The 15,974-nt window shown below is 46.2% G+C and overlaps 1 protein-coding gene and 1 long non-coding RNA gene across 3 annotated transcripts in view; one reads left to right on the top strand and one right to left on the bottom strand.

The window, feature by feature from the left end:
- IPMK (inositol polyphosphate multikinase) overlaps positions 1 to 10,859 on the bottom strand; it is a 43,692-nt gene extending 32,833 nt beyond the window's left edge. For both annotated transcript variants that reach the window (XR_008237011.1, XM_052799918.1), the window contains exons 1-2: positions 10,610 to 10,859; positions 5,535 to 5,620 (exon numbers count right to left, since the gene is read on the bottom strand). Coding sequence is in view for 1 of the 2 variants with exons in the window: in XM_052799918.1 (XP_052655878.1) it covers positions 5,535 to 5,620; positions 10,610 to 10,844 (321 nt within the window). In the remaining variant the exon portion in view is untranslated. The remainder of the gene's footprint in view (positions 1 to 5,534; positions 5,621 to 10,609) is intronic.
- A 262-nt stretch (positions 10,860 to 11,121) lies between these two features.
- LOC128147387 (uncharacterized) lies at positions 11,122 to 13,570 on the top strand. Its single transcript, XR_008237013.1, has 2 exons — positions 11,122 to 11,556; positions 13,286 to 13,570. It is a non-coding gene; the product is annotated as an uncharacterized LOC128147387 (long non-coding RNA).
- The last annotated feature ends 2,404 nt before the right edge of the window (positions 13,571 to 15,974 follow it).

The following is a 15,974-nucleotide window of genomic DNA, read 5'->3' as shown; positions in this document are numbered from 1 at the left end:
AGGGCTTGAGCCCTGAACTTTCAGACTACTGCTACAGCAGTTAACACAGCCATCATTAACTGGCAATGGGTGGAAGATCTGTTATCCAGAAGGGCCAGATGACTAGCCCGATTATCTTTTCCCAATGCTACGTGGGGTGAATCAGTTCCCTTGGTTCCCAAGCATTGGGACAGAAGTAGATGGTTGCCAGAGCTGAGCTGGGACTGGGTGAACCCCCATCCATCTTTTCATTCCAACCCCCAAAATTACCCTTGCGCTCTGGGACAAGGGTGTCTGAGAATTTGGGTAAGACTTGCGTTACAACAGCCTTGGAAACCTTATAGTATTGCAGGTATGTTATTTGGAGCCATCACTCAGCAACGTCACAGAACACAGCTATGACAATTCTGACATCCAGCCACTAGCAAACAGGAAAAAAAAATGGTAAGCGCTGGAAGCTGTCCATACTGCAAGAGCTTTCTCAGGGCAGTTTTCGGCAAGCAGGATGAGGGGGGAAGGTGTACTACTCGTACCCCAAGCGTCACGCAGTCACCATAGGAGAGCAGAAGGGCAATTCAAATAAAAGTTTACAGGAACATTTATTGATCCGTTAAGCATAAAATCCCAGTTTATTAGCTACTGCATTAGCAACCTTTAAAACTTCAGTATGCCATGCTCAGAACAGGTACACACAGTAACAGAGGTTTACAGGCCCACCAATCGAAAATCAGAAGTGAAAGAGCTACCATTTCAAAACAGTTCAGCAACCTTCTCTTGTTCTGTTGAATATAAGAAACACTCCATCTCTCAGTGCTGAACACACAGCTTGTAGGAAACTGTAGTCACAAAGGTAACCTCAACAATTGTAAATTCTCTCTTCCTCGGTTTTAAATACTTGCAGGCCAAGCTCTATCTTTTTGCGCCTGCAAAAGCAGCTGCCCTATTTAAAGGCTGACATTCCAGCTTCCTCCCCCTCTTCGGGGCACCAACAGGACAGCGGTTGCTGCAATGCTACATTCTTGACCTGACAAATTAAGAAAAACTCTGTGCAGAAGAGGATACTCTTAATAGGAAGACACTAGCACACAGTGCTCTTGGGTATAGCCTGGCATGTTTGAGACAAGAGCTCTGTACCCAGCTAAGCAGGGAGGCTTTACCTCATACAGTGACTGCACTAACCTTTTCAAAGGATGCTTTTCTCGCAGTTCCCCACTCATCTGCCAGAAGAGCTCACTGTAGGAGGGCTGATAGGCTTCTTCCCTTCCCTCTCCCAACACTGCTGAATTAAATCAGACTGTTTCAGCATGTATAAATGTGCCCTGGCATAAAGCAGGCTGAAGCCAAATATTAAAACACACCAAGTAGTAGCCCGCTTTTGTGGATTTTTTAGCATGCATGTGTAGGCAGCCTACCATAAACACATACTGCCTTTTACCAATTTATTTTCTTTAATGGAAATGGGTCACTACTACATAATATATTATACTGCATTTTCAAACACCACTATTTTTCTGTTTCCACATCTCTGTGTACGGCTCCCTCCTGAAACTCCTTTTAAAAACAGTCCTTTAGAGTGTCTCCGCCTACACATTCTCACCGAGTATTTCCATTAGATGGAAACAACTGATCATCAGTGTAGATAGTCCTTAAAAAAACACAACCCTTTTACTTCAATTCTTTTTCATTCTCTTGCTGCTCATACCTATTGAAAACAAAGTATTTTGTAGCTATTCAAGGTTAAAAAACTCCAAATTTTCTACCCAGATAAGGGTGCCAGAAGACCTGATAAAATACTCCATGGTTATACAGCCTATGTTTCTAAGAAGTTCATGCCCTCAGATACAGGAAGGGAGTTTGCAGGAACAAAATTAAAATGTTATTATTCTGATTTGATAATTACTCATAGTTACAGAACTCAACAGAAAGTGGACTTTACCACTGGAAAGTCACACTCTAATGATAAGTTAATCAATACATAGTAAGTTATTAACAATGACTATGAACAGCTCATTGTTCTCCTACATTTTCTCATAGAATCATAGAATGGTTTGGGTTGGAAGGGACCTTCAAGATCATCTCGTTCCAAACCCCCTGCCATGGGCAAGGACACCTCCCACTAGACCAGGTTGCTCAAAGCCCCATCCAGCCTGGCCTTGAACACTTCCCAGGTATTCACGATAATCTTGTCATACTCTATTTTTCCCCTCCTTTGTAACACAGAATCATAGCAAGCCATTTCCCCATCAGTAGAGAATGACACATATTGCTGTAGTAGAGATAAAAGTTTGGTTTACTTGGTGAAATAATCTCTTAATAAAGATGACGTGTATTTAGAGGGTGGGTTGGTTGGTTGTTGTTTTTTTTTTTCTAACTGCTAAACTGAAAATATACTATCGGGAAAACAGAAAGGTAACCTAATGGCAGTCCAAACAGAAGTTACCTGAGAGATTTTACCTGAGAGAAGTTACCTGAGAAGTTACCTGAGAGATCCAGTTTTCCACTTTGACAGAGACCTATGAAATTCTTCAAAACTTCCAGTTGCCACCCACTTCTGAGCAGATTTCAGATTGAGATTAATATTTTGCACTACAGTGTCTCACTCCAGTTTCCATTCCAAAATGGAAGCCCCTTTTGTTTGGGCTCTACCAGTCAGCACTCAGCTTCATGCTCCATAGAAAATAACCCATCAGTAACCAGGGGAAAAAAGTTCTGATGATTCGCTGACATAGACTATGGCCTTCTGTCATGTTCACACACCCAGCCGAAGGCAAATCCAGCAGTTTCAGAAGAGAAGACTGTCTTGTCCAGATAGAAGATAGTATCTACCTGGTATCAGGTTAAATATATTAGAGTTATAGACAAACTTGTCTCTTAGTGCCTCATTATCTTCTACCATGACACATTCCCTGCAACCTTCAGTTCACAAGCACTCATAGACTGCATGCTGAAAATACCACTTCCTGGTCACTGCTGGTTATTGGAAGATACTTCTGCCTCAGATCTGCGATAGCTGCTCTCCAGCTGACTTGTGCAGCTGAAACTGAGACATGCTCATCTTCTTGCTACCATAAACTATAGAGGTTCCCAATTACTTCAGCTGAGGAGGTTTGCTTTACCCACAAGTAAAAACCCCCACTTGTTTCTGGCCCAGGTACTGGGGTACTAATCTTAATTCAGGCCAGGGTAAGGTAGCATGCAAAGGAAGCAATAACTGATCTATCACTATAGACAAAACGATTACAAGCATATACCAAAAAATAGATGCAGAAATGCAAAAAAACCCCACACGATTAATCCACATATACTAATGGGTAACCTTCTGGTTTGATCTTATCAACAGACTTGCTGTCTAGTCCTGACAAAGTGACAGCCTGGGATTCAGTAGTCTTGTTTTCACTTGTTTCATTTCTGCACTGTTTCTCACCATCTCCTGTACCTGACTGCCTTGTAAACAACCCCTTGCCTCAAGAAGAGGTAAAATTCTCCTTCCCCCATTCTCTGGAGGCATATTAGCCTACTCCAAGGTGATAATATCTCTTTGATTATAGAATACAAGATGCCTTGAGCTCAGTCACCAAAACAGGGCAGTCTTGCTGTTGTTCCCTCTGCTTAGCAGTTTAATCACAAGAACTGACAGAAGACTACCAACGCAAGGAAGTTTTGCCACCTTTTAAATAAGTCAAATCAGTTCATCAGTGCCCAGAAAGCACCAGCACGGCACAAGGTAAATGGCAAGAATGGGAAGAAATGCCTTTCCCTCTTGGCAGCAATGAGCTATTGTATCAGCTCAAGCTGTACGTGAAACTGTACCTTACACTGAACCTCGCAATCCGCAGTAATCCTCATCTTGTAACAACCATATGTAGTGCTCTAGGTGTCTATATCCTGCATCACGTGGTTCTTGCCTGAGAGCAAACATGATAGTAGTTAATCATTGAGAAGCAATAAATCCTCAAGACCTTTCTCCTGTACTTTCACCTACATAATGTACGTGCATTTGCTCTCCTTCCCTTCTCCCACAAAAAGGCATTCTAGTCCACGCACAACTAATTGTGTATACACCTTTCCCTTTTTTCTGTTATTTTTCAAGAATTGCCCAACCCCTTTCCCAAATGGTTTATAAACAAAAAAAAAAATCAGTGTCAGAAATGACCCAGCAAGGCCCTGGAAGACATAATTGAAGCTACCTTCCTCCACTATGATATGGTATAGTAACGAGGGCACTAACACAGACCTCTTTCTCGAAGATTTTGCCCGAGTCTTGCTCACAGCTTGTCACGCGAGTCTAAGCAACAGGCAAAATGATAAAGCCTGTGCTGTGAACAGTTAATGTCTAAGCAATTGTCAAGCTTATCCCTCTTACCCGCTGGCTATAGACAGCGATAGCACATTACTGTCTGTACCTCAGGATTTCACAGAAGAGTAAGCAGCCTGGCACTGAAAGGAGTCTGTTCAGGCTTTCTCCTACTGAAGAGTTACTACTCAGGCTGGACTGCATCTTTCTTAACCTCATCTAAATGACAGTCACTGAGAAACCTCAGAAAAATATTTACATTTAGATTTAACTGGCTCCTGCTGAGTTGCTACTAACTCAAGAGCTGCTGTTTTGTCTAGCAGTCCCATCATTAGAATTATGGAGCAATGCTAGTATGCAAACACATTGTTCACTTAGAGCGTGTTGCTTAGTCTGTCTTAATATGAGACACTTCCACAAAATATGTAAGGTCCTTCGCGGGGGGACGACGGACAGGACAAGACAGAAAAACAAACCAAAGAACACAACAAAAAGAGGGTCTCAAGACTCCTCTCTCATCCTGCATGAAGATTTCTAATACTTAATAAGCGAAGGAAAGGGATGACATATCAAGCTGATATAGAAAAAACACGTGATGGACTGTCATGGACAGGTAGGTCAGTACGAGAAAGAGGCTCTAAAACCAGTTTACCCTCATAGGACAACAAGCAACAGCTTTCCTGGTTTGTGTTATTAAAGTTACTGATAAAGCAAACTGAAGACGAGCAATAGGAAAAATACAACAAACTAAAGTTAAAACAACTGAGGAGTTTCACTTATTATTGACTTTTTAAAGGAGCTGAGGTTTAATACAGTGAACAGTTTTAATTCAGTGAACAGAGCAATACTTCTAGCAATAATCCAGGCTAGACGGAAGTGTAAGACATGCTAAATTTAGATGCAACCAATTCTGAGACACTCAGCAACGTGAGAAAGATGTGATCAAACATACCACCCTTTAATCATAGATGGAGATAATGCAAGGCTTTCCAATAAAATCTTAGATGCTGTGAAAACCCCACTGTCCCATGAGCAAAGAAGCAAGCTTAAATCCTGTGAGCGAAGTAGGCATAGGGACAGACATTCAGAGGAGTAAGTTCTAGACAGCACACAGATACCATGACAGGGCTGTCAGTGACCTACCGTTCAGGTATTTACGTCGCACTTTCCCAACTGCAACAATAAGGATGTACATCTACAGAAGCACACCCATCAATTCACCCACGGCGAGCCAAATCCCTCCACGCTGCAGGACCCTCACCTTGTTGTAGAACTCCTGCTCCCTGGGACCACGAGGTGGTGGCTGCAACTGCTTCAGGACTGTCCCATCTGGATGCTGCAGTATACCTAGAAGAGAAGCATTTCCTTCAGGGCTTAGTTTTAAGAGATACAGCTTTTATTTTCACACACACACACCCACACACCCGAAATAGCAAATACAGGATCAGGGACAGCCTATTTGCAAAGTCATACTGCTTTCAGTACATGCACAGTAGAGTCAAAATTGGCAGCTCCTACACAAAACCAGTAGCAGAGGTTTGCTTGCATTCCTCTTTTTCTAGCCATCAGGTGATTTCCTGGGTCTAATTCTGCTCAAGGCCAACACAGTACTGGGATTTGACATTAAAAGTTCCACCCAAAAAAACCATTCATTCAACTATGGAATATTACATGGACACTCCCTTTTTAAATAACTAATAAGTTGTTTTTCCAACAATGCCAAGAAGTTAAAGGATTTCGTACCTAAAAATAGAAATATATGTCCTGTGAATGTATTTCTATACTAGTGGCATAGAAAGAGAAAGAGCACTTCTATATTGCTAGAAGTAGCATCCCTATAGCACTCCATGCTAATCAGATGCTACTATTTCTATCACCCATAATTACAATACAAAATTTCACCTCAACCAGGCAACCATATTCATCATGCCTGCACCAAAAAACCACCAAAATATCCTCCCAAGACAGCCTTCATGACTGTCCAGTCAGCAATACTGCTGAGTAGCTGCATAAGAAATGCAACTGAATATCTAAGGGTACCCAAGAGACGGATATGGGCAAGAATGGAGAAAAGTAACTGCATCTCTGTGAAATGTGCTCTAAGTTTCATCAGTTGCATGGGAAAAAGAAAAACCCACTTCCAGAAAAAAAAATCTTATAGGATTTATTCATAGCTTTTCAGATAGTTATTTGTTTCACTTAGAAGGGAAGGAAAAAAGTCAGCTGTATCCAAAATAGGTTCCATCTTCAGCTTACCACTTGAGAAAACACGTTAAAATGAGCCAGGACCTTTGTGTCCCAAAAAGTTTGCAGTTTTAACAACAATCGTGTTTTCACCTTTTAGAAAGCATTATCTCTGAATGGACTCTGTTGTGCAGTCTTGGAAACTAAACAAAATCTTTAGAACCTAAGATGTTTACTTTAAAACAACCACCAAACTTAGAAAAGTTGTTTCATTAGTTTCATTAGCTGTGCCAATGTACAAAGAGTGGTTTTAAGAATTTGCGTACAACAGCTCTCAAGTCATTTTTCTTGCTGAAAGTTGGATTTTGGACACTTTACAGAACTTGAAAAATATTGCCACAGAACCATGAACAGACTACCACAACACCTTTAAGACACAATAGCTTCTTCCCACCACCCCCCACCCCGGGACCACTGGAAACCACATAGCAAAGCGCACAAAGTATTTGAATGGCACGCGTTTTGAATGCGAATTGCTAACAATCACAACATTAGAAAAGGTTTTGTAACACATACTCCACAAAATCTGCATGTTGGCTTTGACGATAAGACAAACAGACAATCTACAAGGTAGAAAGACCAGGCGAGTATTCCTTGAAGTAGAACCCATACACTATTGGATTGATACATATTATTTGAAGAGTTTAATATAACCTGACATCATCTAAAGTTCCCTCATCCTCTGGATTTATTGACAGACTAGAGCACCTACTCTGTAACTGTGACTGAGGCAGGCCTGGAAACTAAAGACTTATGTTTTAACATGCACCGCAAAGATGAAAACTCCATAACGTTCCCTCTGGTCTACAACAACCAGAGCTACCACCACCTGCAGATCATACTAACATATGGATGTTGGTCATGGTTTTGTTCTAGGGTTCCCGGGGTTTTTCAGCACGGATAGGGAGAAGTATTGTTTAATATAACAATAAGCTATTTAACATTTCTGAAGAAGCAGCAGAACTATACCAAAATTAAAATTCTGAAATGTCTCGCAAACATTCCTCTATGACTCTGCATGCAAAGCTTGCTAGCATTCTAAAACTCAAATCTACTGCAAAAATAACCAATACAGATGTATGCACTTTTCTAAACAAGAAAAAAAAATTCATATCAAATCCACATGCTTCACTGAACTATAGACAAAACCTGTTCTGCACAAACACACCGAACATTAGAAAAGATCCTCTGTCCTCTGAGGGTATCTAATAAGGACTGACCAGTAGTATGTGCCACCTTAACCTTTGCATTGGGGAAACAGTAGCCAGAGTTAGAAGTTGTGTGATTTGCATGACTGAGCAAGTCACAGTAAAAGAGAACAGCTCCTTTAGCTACAGAATCCCACTAATGGTTTGGGGACCTCCAGCACTTTGCAGGTACAGTCACCAAACCACAGCCAAGTGCGGGAGGCTCTATAAGGTAGTGTATCCCCTCAGCTCCTGTCTCTGTCCACCTGCCTATGGAATTAAGCCTCAACCCAAGGTGGTTACCTTACTTACTACACATGATTTACTCTGTTCTGGGTGAAGCACTACTGAACACAGCATTCAACAAAAGGTCAATCATAATGCCCAGAAGCTGAGGGTCTATGTGTGCATGCAGGGAGACTGCTAGAGCCCTTTCTTTGCAAAGGGGTAACAGTCACAGGGAGCAAAGGGAAAATGGAAAGGTTATTCAGGAGGGTGGGAACCCTATGGCAAAGAAATTTTAAGGCATACTTTAACCAAAAAAATAAAATAGTTTAGAAGTACTTTGGATACTTTCAAGTCCCCTGCGCGTTTGTATGTGGGGACAGAAGGGAAGTCGAGCACAGAGGACAGCAGTGACATGCAGGAGGAAGCTGGGCAGAACAAGGAAGGCTCTGAGCTTGAATCAGTAAACAGCTCAGTAACACCAGCCGGGTACAGCCTTCAAGGTACGTTTGCCATGCTGTATGCATAGCAATAGAGGTATTCCGACAAAAAGGCATACTGGTTTTATAGCTTCAGGCTTTTAAAATGCTAAAGGTTCAATGGGGTAGAAAAGGGCAGAACAGAAAACAGCAGGAAGGGTGACTACTGTAGGAAATGGCAACAGAGAAGGTAGAAGACACGCTGGTCTCCTCACACATGCTTAAAGTTCTCAGATTCTGGCATACAGATTGTCTGTGATATCCCTTACCAGTGCTATTACCAACTACATATATCCAAACATCTGGCCACTAGCTTCACAACAAAGACACCACGGGGAGCAGCACTGCAGAATTATACATGACCCTGTATCTTTAGCATCTCGACTGCCTGCACTCCTACATAGAACATCTGTAAAGACATAAAATGAGAAGATTCAGTTACAAAAATGAGATAGCTGTGGGTGCCAGAGCAGCTCTGGTCTTCACTTAAATGTAAAACTCAGTTTCTAAGATGAGATCATCAACCGTGGTGGTACTACTGCAGGAAAATCCTGGTCTTCCTCATTAGATGTAGTAGAGTTAGCTTTACCTAATCCATTTGAGCTGCACCCACAATATAGACAGTGTATCGCCCATGTCGTCTTGATCCAACTGCGATAAAATTGACGTGCCAAAGGTGAGGCATTCCCTGAAGCGAGCCTTTTTTGCCTGATCCCACCCCATGTTATGATATATGAACAAGGAAGATGTGTTGTATCCTTGGTGCTGTACACCTCCCTTGACATTTTATTGCACCGGTTGCAGCAGGGGCAAGGGACAAGAATTACTTTGCTGAGGAGATTATCAGCAGCAAGACACGCCATGGACGCAGGCTGTAGATAAGACAAGCTCACGGTGCCATTAGTGCTGTAATTCCACCCACTGACGGCTCAAGGGGTTCCGAAGTTCAGCCCTTGACCTGTTCGGCAGAGGCAGCTCCTACTGACAGGGTTCAAAGGCAATATGACAGCAGGCACTCGTTATAGCTACTCTCAAAGGGCACACTGAGAGCTGAATGGATGTATACCTTACATTTGGCTCAGAGGCAGGAGTTATACCAAATGTGACGTCCTGGAAGGGTGAGAAATGCCAGTTGGCAACATTAACTTGGCTGCTTGCTCTGGCACTGACCACTGCCTATGTTAAAAGGCACCTTCAGCAGAAGGGCCAACACCTCAACTCCTCAACCTGGAATTAAAAGAGAAATGTAAAGCTAGCATCGGCACATTTCAAAAACGCTGTATCCTCGTGATACTTGTATTATTAGACCACTTACTAGCCACTGGTTCGGACTTACTCTTACCATCAAATAAACCAGCAACTAAGAAGTTACCCCAGGCTGGTAAATGGCTTACTAATATTTTGCTGAAGTTTCTGGTGGCCAGAGGTTTGGGGGTTCCCTTTAGATAAAGCATAGTTTCAACATACGTTCTGAGGGTACCAGCACACCGTTACCTCAATTCCCCCTTTTTTAAAAGGTGCCTGTTAAAATGAAGCTGAACTGCAGAGGCCCTTTGGCTTAAAGGTGCCCGTTAACCATCCCATCCTGACAGGCCGTCACCTTTTATAAAAACCACCCGAAGAAAGATACTCGGCAGCGGCAATGCCACTCCGTCCACAACCCGCGCACACCGGGTCAGCTCTGCCAGCCCCTCCGGCCCTCGAAGGGAGGAACAGACCCTGGGGCCAGGGAGACCGACCCCTCAGCACTGAGGTGACCACCAGACCACAGCACCGACACACACCCCCCCCCCCCGCGTTGAGGCTGGCACCGGGAGGAGCGGGGGGAGGGCGAACAGGTGCTCTCAGCTCAGCCCGGCAGGCGGGCAGAGCCCGGCGGCAGCTCAGCCACCGAGGCGGCAAGCCCTGCCCGCCGCTCCTGAGGCGCCGTGTCTGTCCTCCTCCCGCCACCGGTGAGCGGGTCACGCCTGTCACCGACCGCACACCACCCCCCCCCCCGGCCCTGCCAACAGCAGAGCTACCGGCCGCCGCCAGCGGGACGTGAGGAGAATTGAAGCCAGACCCGCCCCGCCGCCCCGCCACAACCAGGTTGGGAAGAATTAAGATAGACGGGAGGGCGGAGGCGGGGGAAACCCCCTCACGGGCTGCCCGGCCCGCCGCTCCCCCCGCCTCCCCCTTCCCCGCGCCCCGCCGCCGCTCACCGCCTTTATCCTTGCCGTACATGTGCCCGGCCACCTGGTGCGACAGCGGCACGCAGCCGTTCAGCCCCCGCCGCCGGCCCCCCGCCGCCGCCGCCGCGGGGTCCAGGGAAGCGCCGAACGCCGGCTGGGCCGCGGCCTCCTCCGCCTCGCCGCGCCCGCCGCCCGCGCAGCGCCCGCGCCCGCCCTCGGGGCGCCCCGCCGCGGGCGGCGCCAGCCGCGGGGGCTCCGTGGCCATTTCCCGGGGGTGGGAGGAGGAGGACGGGGGTGGCGGCGGGAGGCGAGGGACGGCCGCGCTGCTGCGGCGGCGGGCGGGCCTCAGCGGGCACTACGTGCCGCGGCGCGGGCGGCGAGGGCCCGCGGCTCCATCACCCCGCGCCGCTCCGCACCGCGCCGCGCCGCCCACCCCGCCGCTGAGGCAGCGACTGGCCGCCGCGCCGCCCCGCCCCGGACGCGGCTCCGCCTCCGCCGGCCGGGCCGGGCCGGGCCGGCCCGGCCCGCGGCGGGGCGGGGGGTTGCCGCCGCCGCGGCCGCGGTGGTGGTAGTGGCGGCGGCGGCGCCGAGCGACGCGCGGCCCCGGGGGTAGGCCGCGCCCGGGCCCCGGCGCCTCGGTGAGGCCCGGGCGGGCAGCGCCTGGGTTCAGCGGCCGCCTGCGGAGGCAGCAGGGCCTAGCGCAGCCCGCCGAGCGGACGCGAAAGCCGGCCCGACCCGCGGAGGGGCCGGTGACACCCACCCTCCGTGGGCATCCCCACGCCGCCCCGACCTGCCGCCAGACCCCAGGCCGGGCGTTCGCTCCCTCGGCTCTGCCGGGAGAGCGTGCCGCCGAGTGCGGCGAGGGTCGTGGGTTGGCGGGCAGAGGCCGTTCCGTTCCCCCTCCGCTGGTTCTCGGTAACTAGAAGCAACGCCTCAAATCTGCTTCAGTGTTATTATCAATTCATCGTCATCCCGAGGTTTGTTTATTTTCTCTCCGGTAGATCAGAGGGGCTAGAAGCGAGAGCAAACCGAAGCATGTAAATAGTATCAGACCTTTAAAGGGGGTAAGGACCTTGACAGCAGTCTAAAACAGAGCCTTACCGAGCTATGTAGGTGCTGGCCTTGCATTTGAGGTGGGCCTGACGCCGGGCCAAAACTGGGTAAGGGATTAATCTCTGATCTGAATTTTAACTCCCCATGGGTAGAGAAAGGTATGCACAAGCCCTGCATTCTCATGCAGGACCCCAAAGCCTGCAGCCACCTGGCTGGGAGACTTTATTAACATTTCTTTTTGCTAGGGCATGTATCAGCTCTATTTGTCAGCTTGTGATTACTGCCTTTTCACTGTTTCTTTCCTTTATAAAATTAGCTGAACTCGGTGAATATTAGATCTGCGCTTTTGCCATGGTATCCGCTAGTATCCAGTCGTGTTTAGCATCAGTAGGATGCAGGAACGGGAAAACAAGGCCGGAGATAGGAAAATGAATTTTAGCAGATAGATGGCATTCCCACAGGTTTTATAAAAATGGGCTGATGTATATCAGGAATCGGTGCTGACATTAGAGGAACGACTATGCGGTGAGCTCGGCTATTACTTGTCGCCTCTTCCCCATCCCATAGTTGGGAGTCGCGGCAGGTGGTTGGGAGAACTGGATGGCAATTGGGGGGATTTACTGGGCAAATTAAAGTGTCAAAGGAACAGGAAGGTCACAGGGAAAATGAGAGTATTGAAGAGTGAGAGGAAGGAGCACAGCATATAAATCTATCAAAACTGAGTTTCATTACTTCATTGTTCATGGAACAATGTTCATGGAACTCTCTTAATTGGGCAAGATGGGGAAGACAGTGGTAACAACTCAGCAAGATCCTTTCTGAAGTAACAAGCCTGGTCAGAACTAAGTTTTGTTTCTCCCTCCCGAATATCCCTTTCTCATCAGTCGTTACTGTCCAGCCCTAAAGATTAGGAGTCAGATGGTTGCAAGCATAGGCTCCTATCTTCGGTTCCCCAATGCTGTGTTTTCCCAGGGGGGTGCTGACGCAGGAGAGAAATACCACAGATTGGTCAACCCTTGCACAAAAAAAAATTACCGAGGAGTACAGTGAAAAAAAAGCAGAAGTGGTACGTGTCTGGCAGAGAGGAGGCTCCCGGTCTCAGCAGCAGCAGCTGCTGCAAGGTTCGGATGCCAACCTGAGCCTTGCGGAAAGATATTTCCCCCTGTGGAGATGCGAGACACTTCAGCTGGTCTGGGTCTGAACGCAGAGGGAAAAACATACGTGGCATTTCAGACTTGCATGAGCGCCCGTTTAACACTGTGATCTACCGGAACTCGAAATCTTAATGGAAAAAAGAATGGAATTAAAAGGCAAAAAATTGGAATTTAAAGACTATTCAAGCACCTAGTACTGAACAAATAGCTTCTAGATATCCTTAAAGCTAACAGAAGTGGGCCTGGGTGGGATTAAAAGAAACACAAAAGCATGAGTAGTTGGAATAAGTAAACACTATTTCCTTTTCCCTGATATTTGCTTTAGTCGGATTTATGCATATAGAAATCAAGTGACGTGAGATTCTATCCTCCGCTCACTCATTCCACCGTCACACTTCAGCACATGGAGTTCACTAATCTTATCTGGGAACTTCTCCTAAAATAAAACAAGCGAAACCAAGAGAATACCAGAAATGACAAATAATTAATTTCTCCACAGAGTGTGATACTGTAAGAGTTTGGACTGAAAGCTGAACCTACCAGCAAGATTTCCAAGGAAACTTCTCGTCTCCAGGCTGTGCAATTGCACTTGAAGAGAAAGCGAAAGAGGCTGCACACAGCTCCTAAAGAAGGGGCAAGTGGTTGGGAATCCCCCCCGCCCCCCAACAAAATGCATTTGGCAAAATTATGCTTAATTCTGGATTACTCTTTCTCTCTTTTGCTGGAAATGAATCTTACCTCACTTGGTCTGATGAAAAAGTAAAGACTAACAATGCCTTGAAAATACTACCCACGCATTTATTTTGCACAGACTGCTTTGCGCTGCAAGAGGATGTCTCACCGGCAGATTGCAAAGCTGCCCTGAACTGAGCGAGGATTACAAAGGAATCACTTTCTGCTGAAATAAGTCCTTTTTCAAATACAACAGCTAGATAATAACTAACTGCAAGACGCATGGTAGTTTAGTACAGGAAATAAGCTCATACTTTAGTGGAAGTGCAGGGGGGACATTAGGTAAACAGATGAGTGGGGCTGGGTCTTGGCTGAAATACTGTATTCTAGAGGTATGCTGACAACAAGCACCGGTGGATTTTTCACTGTCCCTTCACATGGTTCACAGCCACTTCTTCCCCATCTCGCCAAAAACACCGCTCCTCCGCCAGAGCCGTGTTTTCAGCGCGAGGTCTGTGCGAGAGACGTGGATCCTGCTGCCCACAGAGCCACTTCCTGCAGCAGGCGGCCGTGCTTGCATAGCTTCTGCCGGCCAAACAGATTGCAACAGAGCTGACCTGGACTGTACGTGTGGTCCTGATAAGAAACATCGATCAGTGAAACCAATAATTTGCTGGACGGCTGAGAGCATCTGCAGCAGTGCTTCTGTGGGCAGGAGGGCCTGTCCTGCTCATTCTGTGTACTGCAGACGTTGTCACAGCAGTGTGGAAGTTGTAGCCGTGTTGCAGTTCTTTTTTTCTCGCTGTTTCACAGCAGAAGGGTTGCTGTATCGTGCCCTCTTAAAATAGCTCAGGGCTTTTAATCCTTCGTTAAATTCACAGAAGTTCTGTGCTGACTTTTTTGTTCTTGTTAAGTACAGGAAAATCTAAACTAGCCTTGTCTGTTGTAGCTGTAAAACTCAACAGTGCTATCCCGCTTTCTTTCCTAGCTACTGCCTTGTCACTTAGGCATCAGGTCCCGCAATGATTAATATTTCACTTGGCTCTGACTGATGCAAACTCTTTGACATTACTCTCATCCCTGGAAACCAGGTACATCTGGGGTTTTCCAGGATGGAAACAAAGGGACAGTGTCGAAAGCCAACCTACACTCTCTGGAGATAATATGGTACATTTCGAAAATGACTCTGAGGTTAATTCATGGCAGTCATATATTTTCTGGATCACCTTTTCTACAAATAGAACCATAGCTGTAAATTTTGGGAGGTCTGTTTTTTGTTAAAAAGCTACGAGGACTATAAAGGTGAGAAGCTCATTTCAATAGTGCCTTTCTTCCTCAGAGTCCTTGGATTTTATTTTTTTGTTGGTGATCAGTAAAGAAACTCATTACAGAATATGGAGGAAAGGTTCATTTTTGGACTGAGAGGAGGTGAAGGGGTGGGAAGCAAATGAAGGGCTTTCATGGTGGAGAGGAGGCAGCAGTGGGTGTTTGCAGAGACTGTTTTTATTCAACATCATTCACAACCTGCAGAAGGAAATGCGCACAAAGTCTCCAGGTCTGTGGATGCTCCTGACCTCCTTAGGACAGTCAAATGCCATGCCGATGGCAAGGAAGTCCTGCAGGATCTCACAAAACCGAACAGAAGGCACAATGTTGGCATAGGAGCTTCAGTGTGGATAAACGTAGGGTAATGCGTGTAGAAGAAAATAATCCAAACCAAAGCTCTTTGATGCTGATCCTGGAACTGGCTGTCACAGCCCAGGAAAGAGATCCTGAAGTCACTGTTGACAGTTGTCTGAGATCATCAGCCTGGTGTACGTCGGCAGCCAAAAAAAGCCAACAAAATGTTGGGCAACATCAGGAAGAGCGTTGAGAGAAAGACAAAAGGCGTCATTTTGCTATGTGTAGCTGCAGCGTGCCACGTATTGAGTCTGGCTTCCACGCCTGGTCTCTCATGGAGAATAGGAACATACCATTAATTAACTGGTGCAGAAGATAGAATTAAACCATGATTTGTGGAGAGTCTAAATTGATGGAACATGTTTTAGCTGCTTCCAGCCCTAGAAAATGGCAGAGATGTGTATGCTTTGACATCTTTGGGCAAGAAGTTGTGCTGCTTTCTGGAACAGAGGCATTAGAGCAAAGTCTTTAGGACCATCTCCTGTTCTTGTGGCTCACAGGTAGCTGAAGATTACTCCCTTTGTCTTTCTAAACAAAGATTTTCCAAGTATGGCTTTGTATCTCTATCAACAGGTTGCTCAGGGTGTACAAATGCACGATGGCATTTTACCAGTCACATCCTAATGCTTTAGGATAACCCCAGGACTTGATTTAAGATGATTAACAAGCCAAGAGGTTTATTTAAAATACCTCTTTGTCTTTCCCTAGAGCCTACTTACATTGCCTCCACCTGCAGTAGAATCAAACATCTATTTATTGACTAAACCCACTGCCAATTGGCATTAAGGAAAGTCTCTTCTATTAAACAGTATTCTGCTCCCAGACTTTGCCTGCAA

The sequence above is a fragment of the Harpia harpyja genome, chromosome 10 (genome assembly GCF_026419915.1).
Source record: "Harpia harpyja isolate bHarHar1 chromosome 10, bHarHar1 primary haplotype, whole genome shotgun sequence".
Lineage (NCBI taxonomy): Eukaryota > Metazoa > Chordata > Aves > Accipitriformes > Accipitridae > Harpia > Harpia harpyja.
The sequence above is the reverse complement of the archived record's forward strand: the minus strand, read 5'-3'. Positions and strand labels throughout refer to the sequence as shown.